Source organism: Pelodiscus sinensis, chromosome 8, assembly GCF_052426305.1.
Source record: "Pelodiscus sinensis isolate ZL-2025 chromosome 8, ASM5242630v1, whole genome shotgun sequence".
Classification (NCBI taxonomy): domain Eukaryota; kingdom Metazoa; phylum Chordata; order Testudines; family Trionychidae; genus Pelodiscus; species Pelodiscus sinensis.
In genome coordinates, this window is record NC_143059.1 from 57,925,034 (window position 1) to 57,946,304 (window position 21,271).

The 21,271-nt window shown below is 42.6% G+C and overlaps 1 protein-coding gene across 2 annotated transcripts in view; it reads right to left on the reverse strand.

Annotated features, from left to right (window-relative positions):
- Positions 1 to 631: 631 nt before the first annotated feature.
- GRK5 (G protein-coupled receptor kinase 5) overlaps positions 632 to 21,271 on the reverse strand; it is a 252,048-nt gene continuing 231,408 nt past the window's right edge. The window contains exons 13-16 of one of the 2 annotated variants that reach the window (XM_075935365.2): positions 20,253 to 20,390; positions 16,060 to 16,197; positions 14,701 to 14,832; positions 632 to 11,134 (exon numbers count right to left, since the gene is read on the reverse strand). In XM_075935365.2, coding sequence (XP_075791480.1) covers positions 11,036 to 11,134; positions 14,701 to 14,832; positions 16,060 to 16,197; positions 20,253 to 20,390 — 507 coding nt within the window. In that variant the 3' untranslated portion in view covers positions 632 to 11,035. The remainder of the gene's footprint in view (positions 11,135 to 14,700; positions 14,833 to 16,059; positions 16,198 to 20,252; positions 20,391 to 21,271) is intronic. The other variant, XM_075935364.2, reaches the window with a different exon arrangement.

Below are 21,271 nucleotides of genomic sequence, written 5' to 3' on the forward strand. Positions count from 1 at the left end.
TCGGCTTTAGCTGTGGCCCACTTGCAAGATGGCCATGGCCCACTAGTGGTCCACACACTGCAGTTTGAGAACCACTGCTATAGGGTGACCCCCCTATACTACATAGGCATAGAGCTTCCCCAAAATCATTCCCAGAGCCTGTCTCTTTAGAAAAGCATCTAATCTCGATTACAGATTTGTCTGTGAGGGAGAATCTGCCACAACTTGTGATAAATTATTTCACAGATTAAATTATTCTTATTGTTCCTACACCTTATTTCCCATCTGAGTACACCTACCTTCAACTTTTGGCCATTGAATCATGTTATACTTTGCTAGATAGGTTGCTCTCTGCTCTTTCCTGGTACTTAATGCAAACACTGTTTGCTACCAGCAAGGTCTCAGTTTTACTTTATGTCCTTTTATGATTTTTTAAAAAGAAATTGGAAAATATAAGAAAAATTTCACTAAGTGCATGGCAGTGAAAAGTGCTTTGAGGTTTCTGCCCACAAACACTTCTTCCGATGGGCAGTGGGTGAAGGTAGGGCTTGGGGAGGCAAGCCCTCCCTATCCTTGCCCCTTCTGCCTAGGCTCTGCCCCCCCCCGCCACTCCTTCTGCTGAGGCCCCGACCCCCTGAACCATGGGGAGGTGAGGCAGCATGCAGCCCCAGCCTCCCCAGCCCCAGAGCATGGGGGGGCAGCAACACTCTGCCCCTAGTATGCCTATAGTAGGTGTTCTTGGGGCAAAACATGGGCAGGGCCATACCTGGCGGTTTGGGAAGGCAATAGCTTCCTCTACCTAGTATACATGCTGCCCCTGCTCCTTCCCTAACCAATGGCAATGTAAGCAAGACCAGACATTCATAGTGATGAAGTTTAATAGATTTCTCTGTGGGTCTTTGTATCACCCACACCGTTCCCTCTTCTGGGAACTACCTTTTAAGGTTCCCTAAGCTTATGAGGCTGCAGCAATGGTGTTTGCTGGGTGTTTGTATTATATTGTGCAGCAGGAAAAGGAAATGAGGTTCATGGGAAACAAATCTGGCCAGTTCTCTTTGGCCATGTTTTTACTAAACGGAAGATCGTAGCTGCCATGATCGATCTTCCGGAGTTCAATTTAGCGAGTCTAGTTAAGACTCGCTAAATCAAACTCAGAGGATGCCCCCATCGGCAGCGCATACCCCTGCTTTTGTGAGGAGTAAGGGAAGCCGACAGGAGCATTTATTTCTTTCGGCCTCCCGCTGTGGGGTTGGAAGGGAACCTTGAAACAAGGTATGTCAACTCCAGATACGTGATTAACAGCGTTGGAGTTGCATATCTTGATTTGACATTCTCTTTTAGTGTAGATCAGGCCTTAGTGAGAAAGTGTAAATTTTCAGGAAGCAGATCAGAACATCCATTCATTTTTCAAATGCTGACACCCTCTGTTGTATCTTTGGCTAGTCATGAAATTTAATGTGGGATTTTGTTTCCTGATCATTATTCTATTTTTTAAGATTTCAGTACTATAGAGCATCTGGTAGTTTTTATTTCACCTCAGAAAGTGTGTATGTGAAATGAATTGTGGGGAAAATGAGGTTGGTTATCATCATCTTTGCAGACTTTCTGCCTTGTGTAGATTACACCAGTGCAAAGTTAATATTACCTGCAGGCCGTTCTGATCTGGTAGTGTGTTCCACCCACTTTGAATACAGCAGGGACAGATGCAATTTGACCACACAAGGTGTGAAGTAGTGGTGAATCAGCACAAGAAGGTCTGCATGTTTTCTCACTCACAAAAGAGTAAATCAGAAGTGAGAGTACAATTAAGTCCAGAAAATTCTCTTGCAAAGCCACTTGCAGCAAAGGTTGTCAAGGTAACAGCTTTCCAAAGTACTTAATAATATAAAATAATAGACACTTACACAACTCTTTGGAGTGCCAAAGCACACGAATTCTCTCACTATTCCCATGAGAGATGTGAATAGCATCATCCCAATTTCACAAATATGGTGAACCCACAGTAGAGAGGTTAAATGACTTGTCCATGGCCACATAGTGACTCACTGGCAGAGTATGTAGGGAATCTAACAATTCTTGGCTCCTGGTCTGATTTAAGAATTCTGGTTCCATCTGCAGGGATATTCATTTGGAGGGCAGACTTGGGGTTTTTCTACATTGCAGGTTAGCTCAATATATAGCTTTGTTGACCCTACAATGATGCATACGCTATTCAAGAGCAGTTAACTCATTTGTTGACACCCTGAGTTAATGTAATGCTGACAGGCAGAATCAAACCTAGGTCCTATGGAGCCTGGTGCCTGACCCTCTAACTGCTTGATTTCAGCTAAGGCTGGATTTCAGCTAAGGCTGTAGAAAAGACTCATTCTTTCTCTCGGTAAGTGGTCTAAGTGCCCAGCTGGTGTGAGGGTTACACTAACACTGCAGTGAAGAAAAGCTCTTGATGACTATCATGATGTCTTGTTTTAAAGTCTTAATCTCTTGCCCAGGTTAAGCCATTCTTCCTTGTTCCATGCAGGCCACGTCATATAATTGGGTTTTTTAGTCAACGCTGACCTTGCCATACTTGAGCAAACTTCTACTATAGACATGCCTCACTGGTTCAAGTCCTAGTTTACACCATAGGATAAGATGAACTGTGCAAGTCATGTTCAGCGAGTACTACATGTTCACACTGATGCAGCTGTCCATGACTAAAGCAAATGTAGACCACGCCTAAGATTCTGACCTATAGTGGATCTACTGGCTAGAGAGGGGATGTGACAGAAAAATATTATAATAAAACATATACAGGCAGCAGATGTTGCAGCAATGTATGAACTTGAAACTGCACCCACTGAAATCAATGGTAACACTCCAATGGATTTCAGCAGGAGTGTTATCTGGCGCAATACTGGCTTATGTCCAATTAAAAAAAGGAGGGAAATGTGAGTAATTTTAATGTATTTAAATTAAAGAATTTATTTTTCTAAAAAAAAATCCCCAAACAAAAGCAAAAACAAAACAAAACAGTGGTTTGATCTAGATACAGCAGCACTGTGACATTAGTAGACATTATGTATGAAGAATTCAAGCATCCATAGAACACAGAAGCCATTATCTTCAGTTACAACCTCAAAATGAAACTAGTTTAATAAAACAATGTCAGAATCTCCCTTTAATAAAACAACAATAAAAAACCCTTTTGGATACTAGAATGATTTGTGTGTGTGTGTGTGTGTGTGTGTGCGTGTGCGTGCGCGCGCACAATACCAACAGCCACTAGCTCTTCTAACGGAGAACATTTGCTTTAATTTATTACAAAACTGATTTGTTGACTGAATTATGAAAGACAACTTTAACATTTCTTTAGAAGTGTCTGCTCCTTTTACAGAGACTACAGTATTAGCAGTGCTTAAAAACATTTACTCCTGGATACGCTTTTGAAATTAGATCAGAAGAACACTGTGTGTGTTTATACCAAATGTGAATTTTAATTTTCAAAGCAGGTGAAAAGACTAGTCTTAATATGAAACTCCGCAGTTTTACAATTTAATCATTAGTCAGATATGGGCAAATACATGATGGTTCATGACATCTTTAGATCTATCTACATTGCTTGGAAATGCAAAATGAAGTTTTTACATCCTCCACATTCAAAGTAAAGGCAAAAAGTTGAGTCTTTTAGACGAGAGTCCAGTATTTAAAAGAAGTGCAATCAAAGAAGATTGCACTCAACACATACAACATAACTCACATGGACTGGTTAATAAACACACTGAACAGCTCTGGGATGACGAGAATGGAAAATGCATTTATAATCCAGGCACTATTTGACATGTTTCTTCTTCCCTGGTAGTGATGCTTCCTTGGGGGCCATCGGATTTACAGAAGGCCCGGGATTCCCTTTTGAAGTCCTTTGATCCTAGAAATGTGATAATCTCTTTAATTTTCCTAGACAGGCTAGTAAGTTTTCCCAATATTTGTTCAATATGTATCATTCTAATTTAACACAGCATTGCAAGTAGCTAGGAATTCTGTCACATGTGCAACAACGGTTCAGCTGGTAAAGAGATTTTTTGAAGTTTAATGGGTGATTATCTTTTGTCCACTCTTTCTCAGCTATTTATTTTTAATATAAAAAGGGGAGGATCTTGAATGATTGTTCTTATTGACCAGCTCTCTAAGACCTGCAAATGAACACTTTAAAGTCGATTCCATGAGCTCCGAGGCAAAGTGCATAAAGTCTCAGATTCTCAAAAGAACTAGGACACACTATTAAAAAAAAAAAAAGAACACTTATGTATGTGAGTTGTCCTGTTGTAAGAATTGCTAGATGAGGCTTAATTCATTCAAACAATAAAAAATAATATTGATATTTAGCATTTTTTATCTGGAGGCTTTCAAGTGGATTACAAAGGTGAATAAGTGTCATCCCGCCTTTTATAAGAACAGGGAAACTAAGACACACATAGGTTAATTTTGTTGCCAGGGGGAAGTCAGAAAATCAATGGCTGAGCTAGGGACAGAGCCCAGCCCTTCTGATTCCAGATCTAAACAAACAAACAAACGGGAAACCTGGGCCAGACACTCTGTCAGTGTAAAGTAATTCAGTGTTTGAGTCTCTCAGCTTATGGCTCTTCCTTTATAAAAAAACGTGCTAGTATTCTGCAGTAACAGAACCCAACATGGCAGCTGATATTTGTATGACTGCTGAATAACGGGCTAATACGATAGCATGCTGGTCGATAGCAGACTCCTTTTTTTAAACATCCTCTCACAGCACTGCATGATATTAGTTACCTCAGAGGGTACATCTACACTACGGGCTAAAGTTGAATTAAGGTACATAACTTCAGCGATGTTAATTATATAGCTGAAGTCGAAGTAGCTTAACTCGATTTTTGGCACTGTCCACACTGCAAGAAATCAAAGGGAGAACACTCTTCCTTCCACTTCCCTTACTCTTCATGGGAACAGTACTACTGGCATTGACCGGCATGCCCCATCAGTTCAAATTAGCGTGTCTTCACTAGATCCAGTAATTTGAAACCAGCTTTGATCTTCTCTGTAGTATAAATGTACCCTAAAGGAGTTAGCCGTTCTGCAAAGAAGCTGGTAATATGATTTATTAACCCTGTTTGCTCGGCTTTAGCCCAAAGACACTATTATTTTTTAAATGACAGGTTGAGTTAGTGCTTGTGAAAGGCTCTGGAAAACGATGTCCTCTGTTTAGTCATGTAACATGCACAACTTCTCTTGTACTTCCTTGCTAATGTTTCTCAGCCCAGTCTGGGACAGCTCAGGAGAACCACCACAGAGGACGAGGGCAGGTCAGTCTGAATCCATTCACCCTGGGCCTCTGTGTTTTAACTACCCTCAAATGTGCCGGTGCTGTTTTGATGAAATCGGCATCGTGCACTAGGCATGTATGAATGTTATTATTTAAATTAAAGTAGCAGCCCAAGACCTCAACCAGAACTGGGTCCTATAGTGTTAGGTGCTGTTTACACACACAGGAAGACATGATCCCTATCCCAAGAAGCAGACTAAGCCACGGGCATTCTTTCAAAGCAAAGAGAAGTCCAACTTTTCCAGTGCTGTTTAGAGAATGCTCAGGAGCAGTGGATGAGCAATCTCATCTTGATCAATATATTTAACATGTGGGAGGGAGTGTTACAAACTCTGAAGAATTTGTGAACTTAAAGAAGGGAACCTTTTCCATGTACACACCCACACACTAATCTGGTTCTCAAATTGTACTGAGGAGCACATAGACACTGTCTCTCCCTGATTCTGCTTATTTTGTTTGTACTTCAGAAGTTTGTGTATCTGAGGCTTCTCTGCTGAAAAGGTAACTGGCTTTGAAATGTGAGACTTGGGTGGAAAAAGTAAAGATGCCAGCTGGATCTAGCTTTGAACAGGAGAGTTGGTTTACAAAAATAGTCTCTGCTGGATTTTGTGTGTTCTATTCTATGTATACTCTGAAAAAGAAATAAAAGCATCTATAGTAAGACACCAATCAATCAGCAAAGTCAGACTACATGTGAGTTACTTATAATGAAATAGGACAAAATTACCCATGGAGGGGAATGATCCTGTAATGCAGATGGAACCAAATCTGGGACCTCAGGAGCTTAGTGTATAAGTCTTTACATGAGCTAAAAGCCAGCTGGCTCTCAGCTAAGGCTGTAGAGCAGACTCATTGTCTTGCTGCATGGGACAGTGAACTACACCCAGTAGGTGTGTGGATTGCAATCACAAATGACTTCAAATATTTCTTAAAGGCATTCAAAATTTCCTTTGAAAAAAAGAGAGTGGCAATTGAACACATCCCATAGGGCACGTCTAAACTACATTCCTCTTTTGAAAGAGGAAAGAAAATTAGGCAAATTGAAAGTGCAAATGAAGCGTGGATTTAAATATCCCACGCTTCATTTGCATATTTGCATCCGAGCGCTTTTTCAAAAAAGGGTTTTTCGAAAGCGAAAGCACAGTCTAGATGCGGTTCTTTTGAAATTTTTTTTTTCGAAAGAACCCATATTGCTGAAAAAATGAGGAGTAAGGGTTCTTTCGAAAAAGGGTTGCTTTTTTCCTGAAAGAACCGCATCTAGACTGCGCTTTCACTTTAGAAAAACCCTTTTTCGAAAAAGTGCTCAGACGTGAATACGCAAATGAAGCGTGGAATATTTAAATCCGTGTTTCATTTGCCTAATTTACATTCCTCTTTCAAAAGAGGAATGTAGTCTAGACATAGCCTAAGTGTATATATATTGAATAGATCTGGTTCAGTACTATAAGAAGAGCGTTCATTAATATTAATTTGAATTCCTATTGGCTATTTGGTTTGACCAGCTTTGTGCATTATTTCATTTGCATGAATAGGTTTTTGTGCATGCATATCTTAGGAAGGCTGTTTGTGCACAAGTATCCTTATTTTCACATGAACAAGGTTATAGGAGCACACTCAAAAATATTTGTTTGCTGTTATTTTCATGTTCTAGAAGTTTCAGTCCAAACAGAAAGCAGAAAAAAATGCCATGTGACTCCTTCACATGTAAAGAACAGCAAATCATTGAACTTGAAAATTGTTCAGCACTCTATTTGGAGAAGACTTAAAAATAAATCCATTTGAATTCAGAATCAGTCTGTAAATGATTTCCAACAGTCCACTCATACAAATAGTTCAACCAGCTCAAATCTTGTGCACTTCCCAGAAGGATCTTGTGCTCTAACTGGAAAGATAATAGATTAAATTAATCTTGTGCTGGAAAATTATGAAATAGCTGTTTCTTTCTACTCTTTTGCTATGTGCAAACCCACCTGAAATTTATTTATTATGATTCAGAGTACTAAATGCTCTCTTGCTAGCAGTATGGTCTCTTCAAAGAAGTAGAGGCATTGAACTCCCATAGCTCCCATTGAATTGAGAGTATTCACCATCTCTTAGACTCAGGCTTCCTGTGTTTGAGAGAGCTAGTTTGTGCAACAGATTGATTCACTAGAGTTCCAGCCATAGAAATCTGTGAGACAATTTTTACCGGCTCGCACGAGTGAGCACAGTGTGTTCTCAGCCCAGTCTTGAGTGGGATATTAGCCACCTAACATAAAACAAAAACAAACAAAAAAACAAAACAAAACAAAACAAAACAAAAAACAAAACAAACTGCACAGTGTGACATTGTAGGTGAGCCCTGTGCAGGATAATCCCAGGACTGGTGGTCAAGACTGGTATTGGAGGCTTTCCAAGATGTTCCTTCTAGCCAGTGTTATCAATTGGTCATTGAACCTCAACAAACAGCCTCCCAGGGAGGGTTCTGTGTAATTAGGTTTCTAACCTCTCATCTAAATGGTGAAGCGTCAAAACAAAATGGAAAAAGGAAGCGGAGTCCTCATGGATCAAATGGTTACAAATGTCGAGAACGAGCTCCTCCCACACAAACTCTTCACTCACTCACAGTTTATGATGAATATTCTAAGCGACTCTTACAATGATGCTTCTCCAAGGGTCTCATTGCATTCACGATTTGAGCCTCACCCCCTCCCTTGGGGAGGGGGCAAATATTATTATCCACATTTTCTAACGGGAGACAGGCCTGCCGATGTGGGGTGGGAGGCGTAAGGGAGAAGCTGCCCTGGGGGCTGGCAATTTGAAAGGGCTTGGGGTTCCCAGTGGCCACTGCTGCTTCAGCATTAATGGCAGTGGTCAGAGGTCCAGGCCCTTTAAATCACTGCCAGAGCTTGGGGTGGGGTTGAAGGGCTTGCTGGGGAGGCTAGTCCCCAGTCATGCCCCTTCTGTCTTCCAGCCAGCCCCCATGCACTGTGACCAGGGCCTGGAGAAGTCTGTCAGCTACTCTGATGGGAGGGAGGTGCCTCTGTGATGCTACAAAGTGAGCAGATGAAACAGATTCTAACTACCACTTTGCTTAGCATTTGTGCTTATGAATTAACCGGTTTGAGAGCGCACTGGCATACTGTGCACACAGAGAACTGTGCAGGTAGTGCTGGCATGTGGACAGCATCCTCGCTCGCTGAAAAAACTTGGCCCCATAAGGATATTCTAGGCCAAGTTCTACACATAAAGCTTTGTGTACCCATTGGTACTGAAACAGCGTGCCTACATTAAGCCCCACAGATATGAAGGCTCGCCTTAGATCCACACTTTGAATTCACACTTACATTTCTTAAAATGGGGTGAAATCTACCCCGATGCAGAGGGTCTGTGCAAGGCGACTCACAGAACTTAACCAGTGGGGAAGCTTTTTGGGGGTCGGTGGTCGCTGACCCACAGAAAAATCAGTCAGGGGCTGCACACAAGTGAGAGAGCAAAAATAAAACCCCCAACTGAGAAGGAGAAAGACACTCCCCACATTCCTCTTGCACACCAGAGCCTACAGGGGGCGAGGAGGAGAGGCAGGCTAGTAGATTTTGTGTGCTCCAGCCCCACAGAAGGGGGTAGCGGGGCTGGAGTGTTAGCACGGGCTCCACAATGCTGGGGGTAGCCCCGTGCCTCAGGGGTTGGATCCAGGCAAGCCAGAGGCTGCATCTGCCCTCCAGGCCGCAGGTTCCTTCACCCCTGGTCTAGGGGGGACATATGTAGGAGCAGCAGGACAAATGTTTCCCAACGTGTCAGCCGAAATGGACAAAGCTGCATTTGACACCTTTGGTCCTGCATGGCATGTTTAAGAATAGATGCATTCCTAGCACACAGCAAGCATGTGCTAAGTGGTTCACAGTGTGGATATTGAACCTGACTGAGCCTGTCGATACCAGTGGCACAATTGTTTTAAATAACGATTTGGGGTAGCCTAAGATGAAGCATTGTAGAATGAAAAAAGGACCAACTACACTGTTTTACAGTGGGCACCAAACTCAGCTAATTTCATCACCGGTGGAGTGGGCCCAGAAAAGGAGTGCTGCCATGTTTGATGCAGGCAAGGGGCTCTAGAACAGCTCACTTGAAAGTGGACTGGGGCAGAATGGATAGAATGGATTTGGACAAACTGAGATCTCAAACCTTTATGGCTTTGGCCCCTATAGCTTCCCTAGCCCACACAGACACGTAGAGCCGTCTCATACACTGGATGGTTCAGGGCAGTCGCCCCAGACCCCATAAGTCTTCAGGGGGATGAGGGACTGGGGCAATGCCATTGGCTCCACTCCACTCTGCCTTGCCAGTTCCCGGAGTCATTCGGGAGATGAGGGGTCAGGAGATTTACGAAAGGGGGAGAATGGGGACAGATCGGGGCTGGGTAGGGGATAGGGCTTGGGGGAAAGAGCAGAGCGGGAACAGTGGTGGGGCAGGGAATGGAAGGGGTGGGAAGAGGCGAGCGAGGCCTCGGAGAAAGGGACAGCGTGGGGACAGGGCAGGGGCTTGGGAGAAAGGGTGGAATGGGGGCAGGGCAGGGGCAGGAAGAGGTGGAGTAGGAGTGGGGTTTGGGGCAGAGTCGGTGGTTGTCCCAAGCCCTGCACCCGCCTAAGGACAGCCCTGCAGACAGGGCTATAGAGTCAATCTCCTGGTAGCTGCTTGACATGAACAACTGTCATAAAAGCCTATCACTTGTGGTTTGATCCTGTATCACTAAAATCAATGGAAGCTTTGCTATTAATTTCAATGGGTGCGGGATTTCAGGCCTTTGAAGAACTGATGACAACTTGTCTTCCTTATCTCCTCTTGCTAATATTTGTTCTTCCTCTCATTAGCAACAGTAAAAAAAAAAAAAAAAGTTTGAAAAGGAGGGCTGAAAACAGGATTCCATTTAAAACAATAAATATTGTGATGCTCTAACAACAAAAATAAGTGCAAATCTCAACAGTGCTGGTCCCATGACGTTACAGATCTCAGACATAGCAAATAGTTTTCTTAGATGCAGCAAAGTCTTGCCTACATATTTTAGCATTTAATACAAGACTTTACAAACCAACAAAGGGGAAAAATGTATGCAGTGTTGCTGTAAACCAAATATACAGATGTAAAATAATTAAGAATAAACTGTGCCATAAAAATACATGTCAGTAAAACCAACTTGAGAAAGTGAAATATGAATAATTTTTTTCACTTACTAAAAAGAATGATTTCTCATTTGAGGCTCTGGAAGTCTTGAATCACATTTCTTTTAAAAAAAAGTCTTAAAACACATGGCTTTACAGCTGCTACTCAGAAAATATACACCCCCAAAGTCTGACTTTCATTTAAATACAAATGTACAAAATGTAAACTGAGACAATAGAGAAATTTACAAAACTTTTCTTTAAAAATAATAAAGACAAAATTCAGTTCTAGTATGATGCTATTTAAATACGTGCAAGTAGTCATGTTCGTTGAATTTCTATTGCAATGTTCTACATAGACAAATCTGATTCACACAATCTTGAGTGCCACCTCCAAAAACAGACCTGAGTGGAAATTTCTTCATAAAATGTGAGGCTCCACTGGAAGGAATGGATAGAATATCTCCACTGGTGGGAGATCTTTTTTTTTTTTTTAACTCAACGGTGGATGCTCTCTCATCCTTAGAAGCTCCATAGATTATAGTGAAAGGGTGCAACATGTTGTTTCATGAAAGTTGAGTTCGAACTAGCTGCTTCCGGTAGAATTTGAACTTACATGATTTGAATTTATGTGGTGATTTAAACTCGCCTTAGAATTCGGTGAACCCTTGGAATTGTTTTGATGCTGGAGAAAGGAAAAAAACAATATTTATATCCCCAAAATATCCCATACCTGCCTTCTGCCTCACATTATCCTGCCTGTTTCTGGTCTTGTAACATTGTGAACATTCAAACAAAACTTATTGAGTGTGCTGATCCTTATTCACCATGGGTCAGGAGAACCATGGCAGCTCTCCAAAGCAACAGAGAAGATGATACAAGTTAGAGAAATCAATTCAATACAGCATAAACAGTTCTGGCCTCTTACGCCTTGCCTTAATCTGAGCATGCCTACTCACATTTAGAGAGACATGCCTTGTAATTCCAATGTATTGTGCTGGGCTCAAAATGCTATGTGGACAAAGGGTCCATATTTTCTAAAAAAATAAGGCCTGTCATTCTTAAATAGAGTCGGTGGGTAGGTATGTCAGTGCCAACACAGCAAAAAGTGTTAGGAATTGCAAATGTGGGCTCAGCACACACCACTGCAAAGAGGGCACCGTGCTGTGCATGTATAGTAGCAACAGGCAGAACTGCACCTGCAACCTCTGGAGTTTGATGCATGAGCCTTTACTGCATGAGCTAAAAGCCAGCAGGCTCTCAGCTAAGGCAGCAGAGGAAACTCATTCTCTCTCTCTGTAAGTGCCACTACACGAGACAGTGAACCACATCCAGTAGGTGTGTAGATTACCCATGCAACCCAGGAAAATAAGAAAACTAAGTCTCAGTCGTGAGCTTCAGTCATGCAGCAAGGAACCCAGGTGAAGAAAGGCAGAAGAGGTGCTCGTTTTGGGATGGAAGGAACCGGGTTTGGGTTCATTAGCATGACTAGTTTCCCAGCCTGGCAGCCAGCTTTGCTAAGGCACCATTCTTAATGGGTGGTCTTTGCACTGACAGTGCCCAGGCGCATGGGACACAAAGAAATCAGAACAGCCTTTGGCTATGTCTAGACTACAGAGTTTTGCCAAAAAACCAGCCGTTCTCCCAACAAAACTTGAGTTACGTCGACACTACAAGTGCGTTCTTTTAACAGTAATCGAAAGAACAGAGGGCTTTTTGCCCAATTGGTAATCCTCATTCTACGAGGAAGAAGCCTTTTTGTGAAAGAGCTCTTTCAGAAAAAGGCATGTGTGGACGGGGAAGAGGGAGTTTTTTCAGAAGAAGAGGGAAGAGGAAAAAGCACAGGTGCCCTGGCGGCCATTCTGTCGATAGCAATTGCTGCTTACATAAGAACATAAGAACATAAGAACGGCCGTACTGGGTCAGACCAAAGGTCCATCTAGCCCAGTATCCTGTCTACCGACAGTGGCCAGCACCAGATGCCCCAGAGAGGGTGGACCGAAGACAATGATCAAGTGATTTGTCTCCTGCCATCCCTCTCCAGCCTCTGACAGACAGAGGCCAAGGACACCATTTTATCCCCTGGCTAATAGCTTTTTATGGACCTAACCTCCATGAAATTATCTAGCTTCTCTTTAAACTCTATTATAGTCCTAGCCTTCACAGCCTCCTCTGGCAAGGAGTTCCACAGGTTGACTACACGCTGTGTGAAGAAGAACTTTCTTTTATTAGTTTTAAACCTGCTCCCCATTAATTTCATTTGGTGTCCTCTAGTTCTTCTATTTAGGGAACTAATAAATAACTTTTCTTTATCGGCCCTCTCCACACCACTCATGATTTTATATACCTCTATCATATCCCCCCCTCAGTCTCCTCTTTTCTAAACTGAAAAGTCCCAGTCGCTTTAACCTCTCCTCATATGGGACCCATTCCAAACCCCTAATCATTTTAGTTGCCCTTTTCTGAACCCTTTCCAAGGCCAAAATATCTTTTTTGAGGTGAGGAGACCAAATCTGTACACAGTATTCAAGATGTGGGCGTACCATAGTTTTATACAGGGGCAGTAAGATATTCTGGGTCTTATTTTCTATCTCTTTCCTAATAATTCCTAGCATCCTATTTGCCTTTTGGACTGCCGCTGCACACTGTGGAAGTTTTCAGAGAACTGTCCACGATAACTCTAAGATCTCTTTCCTGATTTGTCGTAGCCAAATTAGCCCCCATCATACTGTACGTATAATTGGGGTTATTTCTCCCAATGTGCATTACTTCACACTTATCCACATTAAATTTCATTTGCCATTTTGTTGCCCAATCACTCAGTTTGGTGAGATCTTCTTGGAGTCCCTCACAGTCCGCTTCTGTCTTGACTATCCTAAACAGTTTTGTATCATCTGCAAACTTTACTACCTCACTGCTTACCCCTTTCTCCAGATCATTTATGAATAAGTTGAAAAGGATTGGTCCCAGAACTGACTCTTGGGGTACACCACTAGTTACCCCTCTCCAATCTGAAAATTTACCATTTATTCCTACTCTTTGTTTCCTGTCTTTTAACCAGTTCTCAATCCAAGAAAGGACCTTCCCTCTTATCCCATGGCCATGTAATTTACACAAGAGCCTTTGGTGAGGGACCTTGTCAAAGGCTTTCTGAAAATCCAAGTATACTATATCTACTGGATCCCCCTTGTCCGCATGTTTGTTAACCCCTTCAAAGAACTCTAACAGATTAGTAAGGCACGATTTCCCTTTACAGAAACCATGTTGACTTTTGTCCAACAAATTATGTTCTTCTACATGCTTCACAATTTTATTCTTTACTATTGTTTCGACTAATTTGCCCGGTACTGAAGTTAGACTTACATGCGAGATCTTTCGAAAAAGCACATTGCTTTTTCAACGCGCTTTTGCAGTGTGGATGCTCTCTTGCGTAAGAAGTTTTTCAGAAGATCTCTTTCGAAAAAAGCTTCTTGCACAAGAAGCCTGTAGTCTAGAACTTGCCTTAGTTGGATCTAGGTGCTGCACCAGGGGTTACTAAAACCTTGAGAGATTGGGAGGGACTGCGACCAGTGTCGGGAATAGAAAGTGCCCTTAAATTCCAGCCTAAACAAACTGCAGTCTATTGAAGAGAACATGATAAATAATATGGTTAGGAAATGGGATTATTTTCTGCTGAAAATTCAGATTTTTCAGCAAACTGAAAAACTGAAAAGTATCAGCCAAGCCCCCAAATACTTTCATTTGGAAATGTTGCTGCAGCGTCTCTTGGGAGTCAGATGTCTCATGCTCCCATTCTCCTCTATGGGCCAGACTCACTAGTCAGACAACATTGCCTATATTTTGGGTGTTCATTTATTTAATGAAAACTTGACATTTTCCATGAAAGCAGACAATTTTCTCTCTCACACACAAAATCATTTAGCTGAAAAAAACAATTTTCCATTAAAAACAGTTTAGACGGAAACTTTTCAACCAGCCCTAATAAATACCAAACTAGCTAAGGCCGGTCCTTGGAATGTTGAAAGTACTGAATCAAATAAGAATTCCTGCATATGGACTCTAATTTGAACCACCTGAACATACGGAATCTGCAACATCAAGCAGAAAGTTACAAGGAAACTGTGAGAACAAGCCCTCCCTGGTATTTCACGGCTCTCTCATGATGGAAATACCATCAGGGTAGCATACATATTATATAGAAAAGTTCATCAGCACTCAGAGAGGCTCTTTATGTTACATTTAAGATCTCACCTGACGTTTAAATATTCTGTGTAGTAATCCTTTCTTGGGTGGCTCTGGGGGGTAGCTTTTGTTTAGGTCTGGTGAAATAGTACCGTTTGGTCCAAATACATTTAGTTCTTTAAAACACTCTGTTTCTATCATCTGGTAAAACACAGAAATAATAAAAAGATAATAATGCATTATTACTATTATTTATTAATATTACAAGATACTCCAGATCCCCCATTCAGAATCAGGGCTCCCATTATATTAAGCTTTGTACAAGCATGAAGTAAAAGACAGTCTCTTACCTAAAGAGTTTATAAGCTAAAGAGGGACACAACAAGATGCAACAGGACACTTCTCAGGCTATTATCATTAGGCAGTTTACTGTGGCTGTTCAGTAAACTGAAGATGTACAGTTCAATTTTCAGAGTTAGCATCCCAGCCTAAACACCACATTCACTTTCACTGGGAGCTTCCGTAACTAAGCAGTTTTGACAGCTAATGCTGACAGCCCAAGACAACCTGACCTTGGCCACCTTGAGGTAGAGTCTCACTGTTCAAAACAACAGGGCAGTTTAGTCAGCTTCCCCACCTTATTCATCACCTCTCATGAGGAATGAATGCAGTATAAAAAGAATCTTTTGCCATCAAGGGTTTGAATGGGGAAAGTATATTGTGTTAGAGCAAATTGTGAACTATACTGGCAGGAGGAAACCAGGAAATAAAACCTAACAGAAGGCTTCAGTCTCTAATGCATATGATTCTGCACTATTCCAGTTATTAAGAGAAAACCCCTTTACATTTTGCATTGCTTTTCTTTTTCTACATTGGAGAATATAAAATACAGATTGGCTTGATCCCAAAAGGCTGGCTTTGAGCCCCACCTCCTAGACTATGGGGAAGTTTACACTTGGATCTGAACTTCACTGCTGGCTCTGTTTCTACATCAGGCAGAACAAATCCCCCAATCAAAAACCCTGGCACTTGAGGAAAGTTCAGATCCAGATTCAAATGCCGCAGCTGGGGCCCATCAGATACAAAGTAATGAATGAGATGAGTGTCACAAATAGAGCACCACATTAAGGCAGCAAGCCATCCTGCGGAAGTTCTTTGGAGCTGCTATCAGAACATCTCTATGGAAATCAGCAGGAGGAAGTACAGGCATGCCCTTGCCAATTTACACAAATATGCAGAATCAGCAGATAGAGTCACCTGAACCTGACATCTGTGGTACTTTATAGATCCTGAAAGAGTGCATTTGTGACTTATGAATGCATTAGAGTCTGGCACGTCACCCAATGGGTATATATTACTGAAAGCATACAAAGCAGCCCGAGTTAAGAAACTGCATTGGGGTTATATATGATCATGGTGTTCCCTTACCTCATTCTGCCATGGAATAGATACAGATCCTGTGGAAAACTTAGAGTAGAAATCATCATCAGTTTGGTCCAGGTTTACTCCTTTCACTGTGGAGAATTGCTCGATGTCTAACACATCCTTGCAGTACACTGCTCTGGGCTGTCTCAGCAGAAAAAAAGCAAGAGAGAAAATGTCTTTGAGTTTGCACACATGCTTTTATTCACACACTCATTCAAGTGAGAATGTCTGACCACAAGTGACTAGCTGCACCCTGCCTTCCTATACCTGCTCTGCCCATGTGTTTATCATCAAAGGCTGACTTGCTTTGAGCATTTAAAGCTTTCTCCTTTGAAGTCCTGACAGCATCAGCAGAACCACAGTGGGTTTTAGTCATCCAGGTAGCATGTGACTAAGAGGTTAGGGGATGAGGACAGAAAAAATAAGATAAGGTTAAACAAAGTGTAAAAAAATAGCAGTGTTTTTTTTGAGAGAGGGACATACACACCAGCCATTCAAAGACTAGAAAATCTGTACAAAATGCACACCTGCCATGGCTACCCCAATGAAAGTCTCATTCTGCTCAGTCAGTTCTTGTGTTTGCAATTTGGAGCTTTAAAGGAATTTATACTAAATGCTAAAAATCACAGAGGAAGTTTTTCTGTTGTTTGTGTTAATAGCTCAGCTCTTTCTCAGCCACTTGAACCTCTCAAGAGCCATTCCTGTGAACTGCTATAATTCTCACTGCTGCACTTCTATAGATGCAAAATCAAGTACCTTTAACTATTTTGATAAATTTCTTAGTGCTCTGGAATGACTGCCACCTCATTTTGAAGAGACATTTCCTCAGCTAACAGACCAGTAATCAGCCATATTGAATAGAAAACAGAAATACTTCCTAGTGCAGAGGTGGGCAATAATTTTTACTGGGAGGCCATTTAATGAATTTTGGTACATGGTCACAAGCCAACTTCACCCTCCCTCCCCCTGAGAAAGGCAGAGACTCAGGTGGAAGAGGCAGAGCTGAGAACCAGCTTCCCCCCAGAGTTGTCTGGGGCTGGAGGGTTTGAATTAAAAACACAGCAGAGGGCTCACAGCTCCTGGCTCCACTGCTACTGCATTGCTTGGCAGCCATCCGAGCAATGTGGATATTTAAAAGGCTCGTGGCTCCGGCTCCGGCTCCTGCTGGGGTAGCACCATGACTAGGGACATGAATGACTTGCCAACAGGGTAGTCGGCTAGTTGCTCTCCCCTGCCTTGCTGCCTCTGTCAGAAAGAGGCAGCAAGGAGGGTGGAAGGGAAGAGGGTGCTTCAAAGTGGCAGCACCGCGTGGAGCCTAAGGCCAGACCTTGGGTGCTTTGAAATGCCATGTGCAGCTGTACCCTGGAGACTCTCCAGCTGGCCCCGGCTCCATGCAGCGCTGCTGCTTTGAAACCCCTCAGGGAACACGGGGCCAGTGGGGGATTGCTTGAGTCCCCTGCTGGCCCTGTGCTCTCCACAGTGCTTTTGCCTTTGAAGTGTAGCAACAACCCTGGGGCCATTGCTACACTTCAAAGGCAGAAACACCCTTATTGACTACTCGAATAGTCGATGCAATTCGATGCATCGACTGTTTGATTAGCCAAATAATCAAAATTTTACATCTCTAGCCACAACTGTAAGCTGTGAGCCATTCAAATAGGATCCTGCTGCCTTAGCCATTGCCTGGAAATTTGTGGCACAGGCAGCAGGATATAAATAGACAGCGGTCAGATGCAGTCCGCAGGCTGGATCAAAGCGTTAGGAGGGCCAGATCAGGGCATAACCAAGATGCAACTTGCAGAATTAGTGTAGCCCACAGAATTCTACAATGGGATCTACTTCCATGTTTAGAAAGATTGCATAAATGTAGCTTGCAAAGCCTAGAGAGCCCAGCGTGCAATACTTTATCTAGAGAACTGAGCGATCTGGCCAAATCCATCAAAATGAAGTGTCATATGCTGGACTCTACATTCTCTGTCTGGTGTGCATTCTTATTAAAGATGAAGACAGCTATGGTCTACTTAACTTTCTGTGGGGGCAGTATGGTCCAGTGGCAGGAATGTGTTCTCTTCCCACCTTCATTCCTGACTGCGTGATCTTGGACAAGTCAATTAACCTCTATGTGCTTTAGCTACCCTCCCTGTAAAATGGCTGTAACAATACTTTACCTCTCTTTGTAAAGAGCTTTCAGATCTATAAATGAAGAGAATTCTGTAAGTGCTGAATGATCTAGCTTAGGTGTAGCTCTTGTGTCAGTAAGTTGCCAGCCTGCCCTTTAAGGGACACAAAAAATGGTGTGTCTCTATTTAGCAAACACATGTATGAGATGCCGTCTAGCCATTACATGCCACAGTTCAGCTTTCCATAGGCTTTAGCTCATCCCATATTTGAGTCCAGAATTTTCTAATTTTCTTCATGAGAAAGAAACACTAGTTTGTCTCCTATTTCTTCCCACTGAAGCAGGTCAGAACACGATGGGCTAATTCATAGGAATAAGTAGGCTACATAGTAAACTGCAAAGCCAACCAGAGCAGCTAATGTAAACCTGTGTAGCGTTTAAACCGCTCTGGTGTGATCGAGCTTGCAGCAATGCAAATCAGAGCCCCCAAACTATTACTTTTCCCTAACAGGCTAAAACCATATGGGAACTTTAGGGTGGAGAACCTTTTGTGGGTTGGGGGCCACTGACCCACAGAAAAATCAGTTGCGGCCCACACACAAGGGAGAAGCAAAACAAAACACAACAAAACAAAATTCCTCACTGACATGTCCCCCAACTGAGAAGGAAAAAGACACTCCCCACATTCCCCTCACACACCAGAGCCTGGGGGCCTCAGCCTAATATATTTTGTGTGCTTAAGCCCTGTGGAGAGGCGACGGAGGAGGGGAGGAGCTGGATCACCAGTGTGGGCTTCCCAATCCTGGAGGCGCAGCCTGAGTAAGTCGGGGCCACATCCACCTTACGTTCCCAACCCTTGCTTTAAGGCTAGAAAGCCTAGCCAGATAGACAGGCTAGGAAGAGGAAAGTTATCATGGAACTCTGTGCATAGGGGAGGAGATATACACCACAAAGGGCTTTGAAAGTTTTATTACTGTCACTGCAATACAGATCTTCAGTGTGTGCAATAGCAAGGGGCAAATCTCTTGAGGAGGATCAGAATTGGGATCTATTTCAAACAACTTGAGAAATGCAGTCTTTGGGAGGTGTTTGATACCTAAACCAGATTCTAATTTTTTTTTATAATGGGCCAGACTTATTCACCCAAATCAGAATATTGGGCTGTTTCAATTCCAGATCCAGAGTTTAATCATTTAATCCAAAAGCGTAACTAGCTAGGGTACTTAAATAGCCCTCATTACTGCCATATCTGACTAGCTCACAATCTACAAAGTATCTATCCTCACATCATCTTTCTGAGATCAGGCAACAGATTATCCCCATTTTACAGGTCGGAACTGAGGCCTGGAAAGTGTAAGGGCTTGTCTCCACTATGCTGGGGATTGACACTGAAGCAGATCTCCAGTATATCGATTTTTGAGTGCTCTCCCATTGATGCTGGTACTCTCCAGGATGAGAATAGTAGCTGGCATCAATGGGAAAGCAGCCCCCACTGACCTTTCCACATGCAAGATGCCGCGGTAAGTACATTGACTTCAGCTACACTTCTTGCGTAGCAGAAGCGACGTAAATTAGATCGATGGCAGGGGTTAGTGCAGACAAGAAATAAGACCAGACCCAGGTCAACCTGGAAGTTTCTAGTGGTATAGAGAATTGAACCAACGTTATCAAAGACTTGACCATTCTTCCTCTCTGAACAAATATACATAATGCTTAGCTGAACTTTGTGAATCTCGTATGTCTTCAAAATTGGACTAGGAATTCTGTGAAAATATGCTTTCTTGTGAACTGCCTGCTCCTTTCCAGCTGGAGCAGCTTACAGCGCACAAAAAGGGGGAAGAAAGAAACGGAGTTCTTCTGGGACCCAAGAAAAGACTTAGTTTTAAGTTTGGGGCTCAGGAAAGGGTTTTATTTAAATGTGCTCACCATCTTTACCAGCTATCCACAAAAGAAATGAAACAAGGCATTGTCAGGCCTAGGAAATATAAGGGAGCAGTCATTTTCGAAAGAAATGTGTGTGTCATACATTCTCTTTAAATCCAGGTAAGATGGGTTCCCTCTACTGTATGCTACTCACATCAGGGACAAAAGGAGGGTCCAACATTCCCGCTTCTAGTCGCTTGAAGTTCATGCTCTTAAAGAACGGGTGCTTCTTCACTTCTACTGCACCTTCCCCCTGGCATCCCAGCCTCTGCTTCACATCTTTGGCCAGTAGCTGAAACAGACCAGGAAAGACTGTAAGAAAGCCTGAAAAGCAAGAGACTTATGATCATATTTTCCCTCCTGTTTGCACTCGAATACTGGTTGTGGGAAGAGGAGAATTATTATCATCACTTAGCATTTGCATTGTGATAGATTCTCAAGGCTAAACTCCATTGTTCTAAGCATTATTCAAATACAGAGACAAAGGTCTGCCCAAATTGCTTACAATCTAAGTAGTATTTTCCTATATCCGATAGCCTTCTCTCACTTAGGCCTTGTCTGCACTTACCTGCACCACTGATCTATTTCAGCTGTGGAAACAGTTTAGCTGAAGTCGTCATATTCACTGCAGCATCTTGAATGCAGTAAGGCTGATGGGGGCTGCTCTCCTGTCAACATCGGCTACTCTTCTCGTCTTGATGGAATACCAGCATCGACAGGAGCACTCTCAGAGATTGATTTATCATGTCTACAGCAGACACTATAAATAAATGGCCGATGGATTGACCCTGCATCAATCGATCCACCATGTAGCGTAGACAAGGGCTTACTTTAAATGGGAGGTTTAGAGAAGAGGAGGTTTGATATGCTCCCAGTGAAGTCTGATTCATGCTAGCTGAAGGTCCAATATGTGTCAGTATCAACAACGTATCCAACCTTCATCAGCCTGGCCTGGATTTTTACAGGGCAGCACAGGACACCATTTCTGCATGGCTATATCTGTTCCTCGATCCTAAATTCAGGTGTCTTGTGATGGACTGAGGGAAGCCCATTGGCAGCCGTGGAAGAGATCTGGAGAAGCCAACAGAATCAGTTTGACTGCAGGGATTTTCTCCCTGCTGGCAGAGATTCTTAATAGGGCAATGGGGATTAACTGAACTCAGCATAATTGAT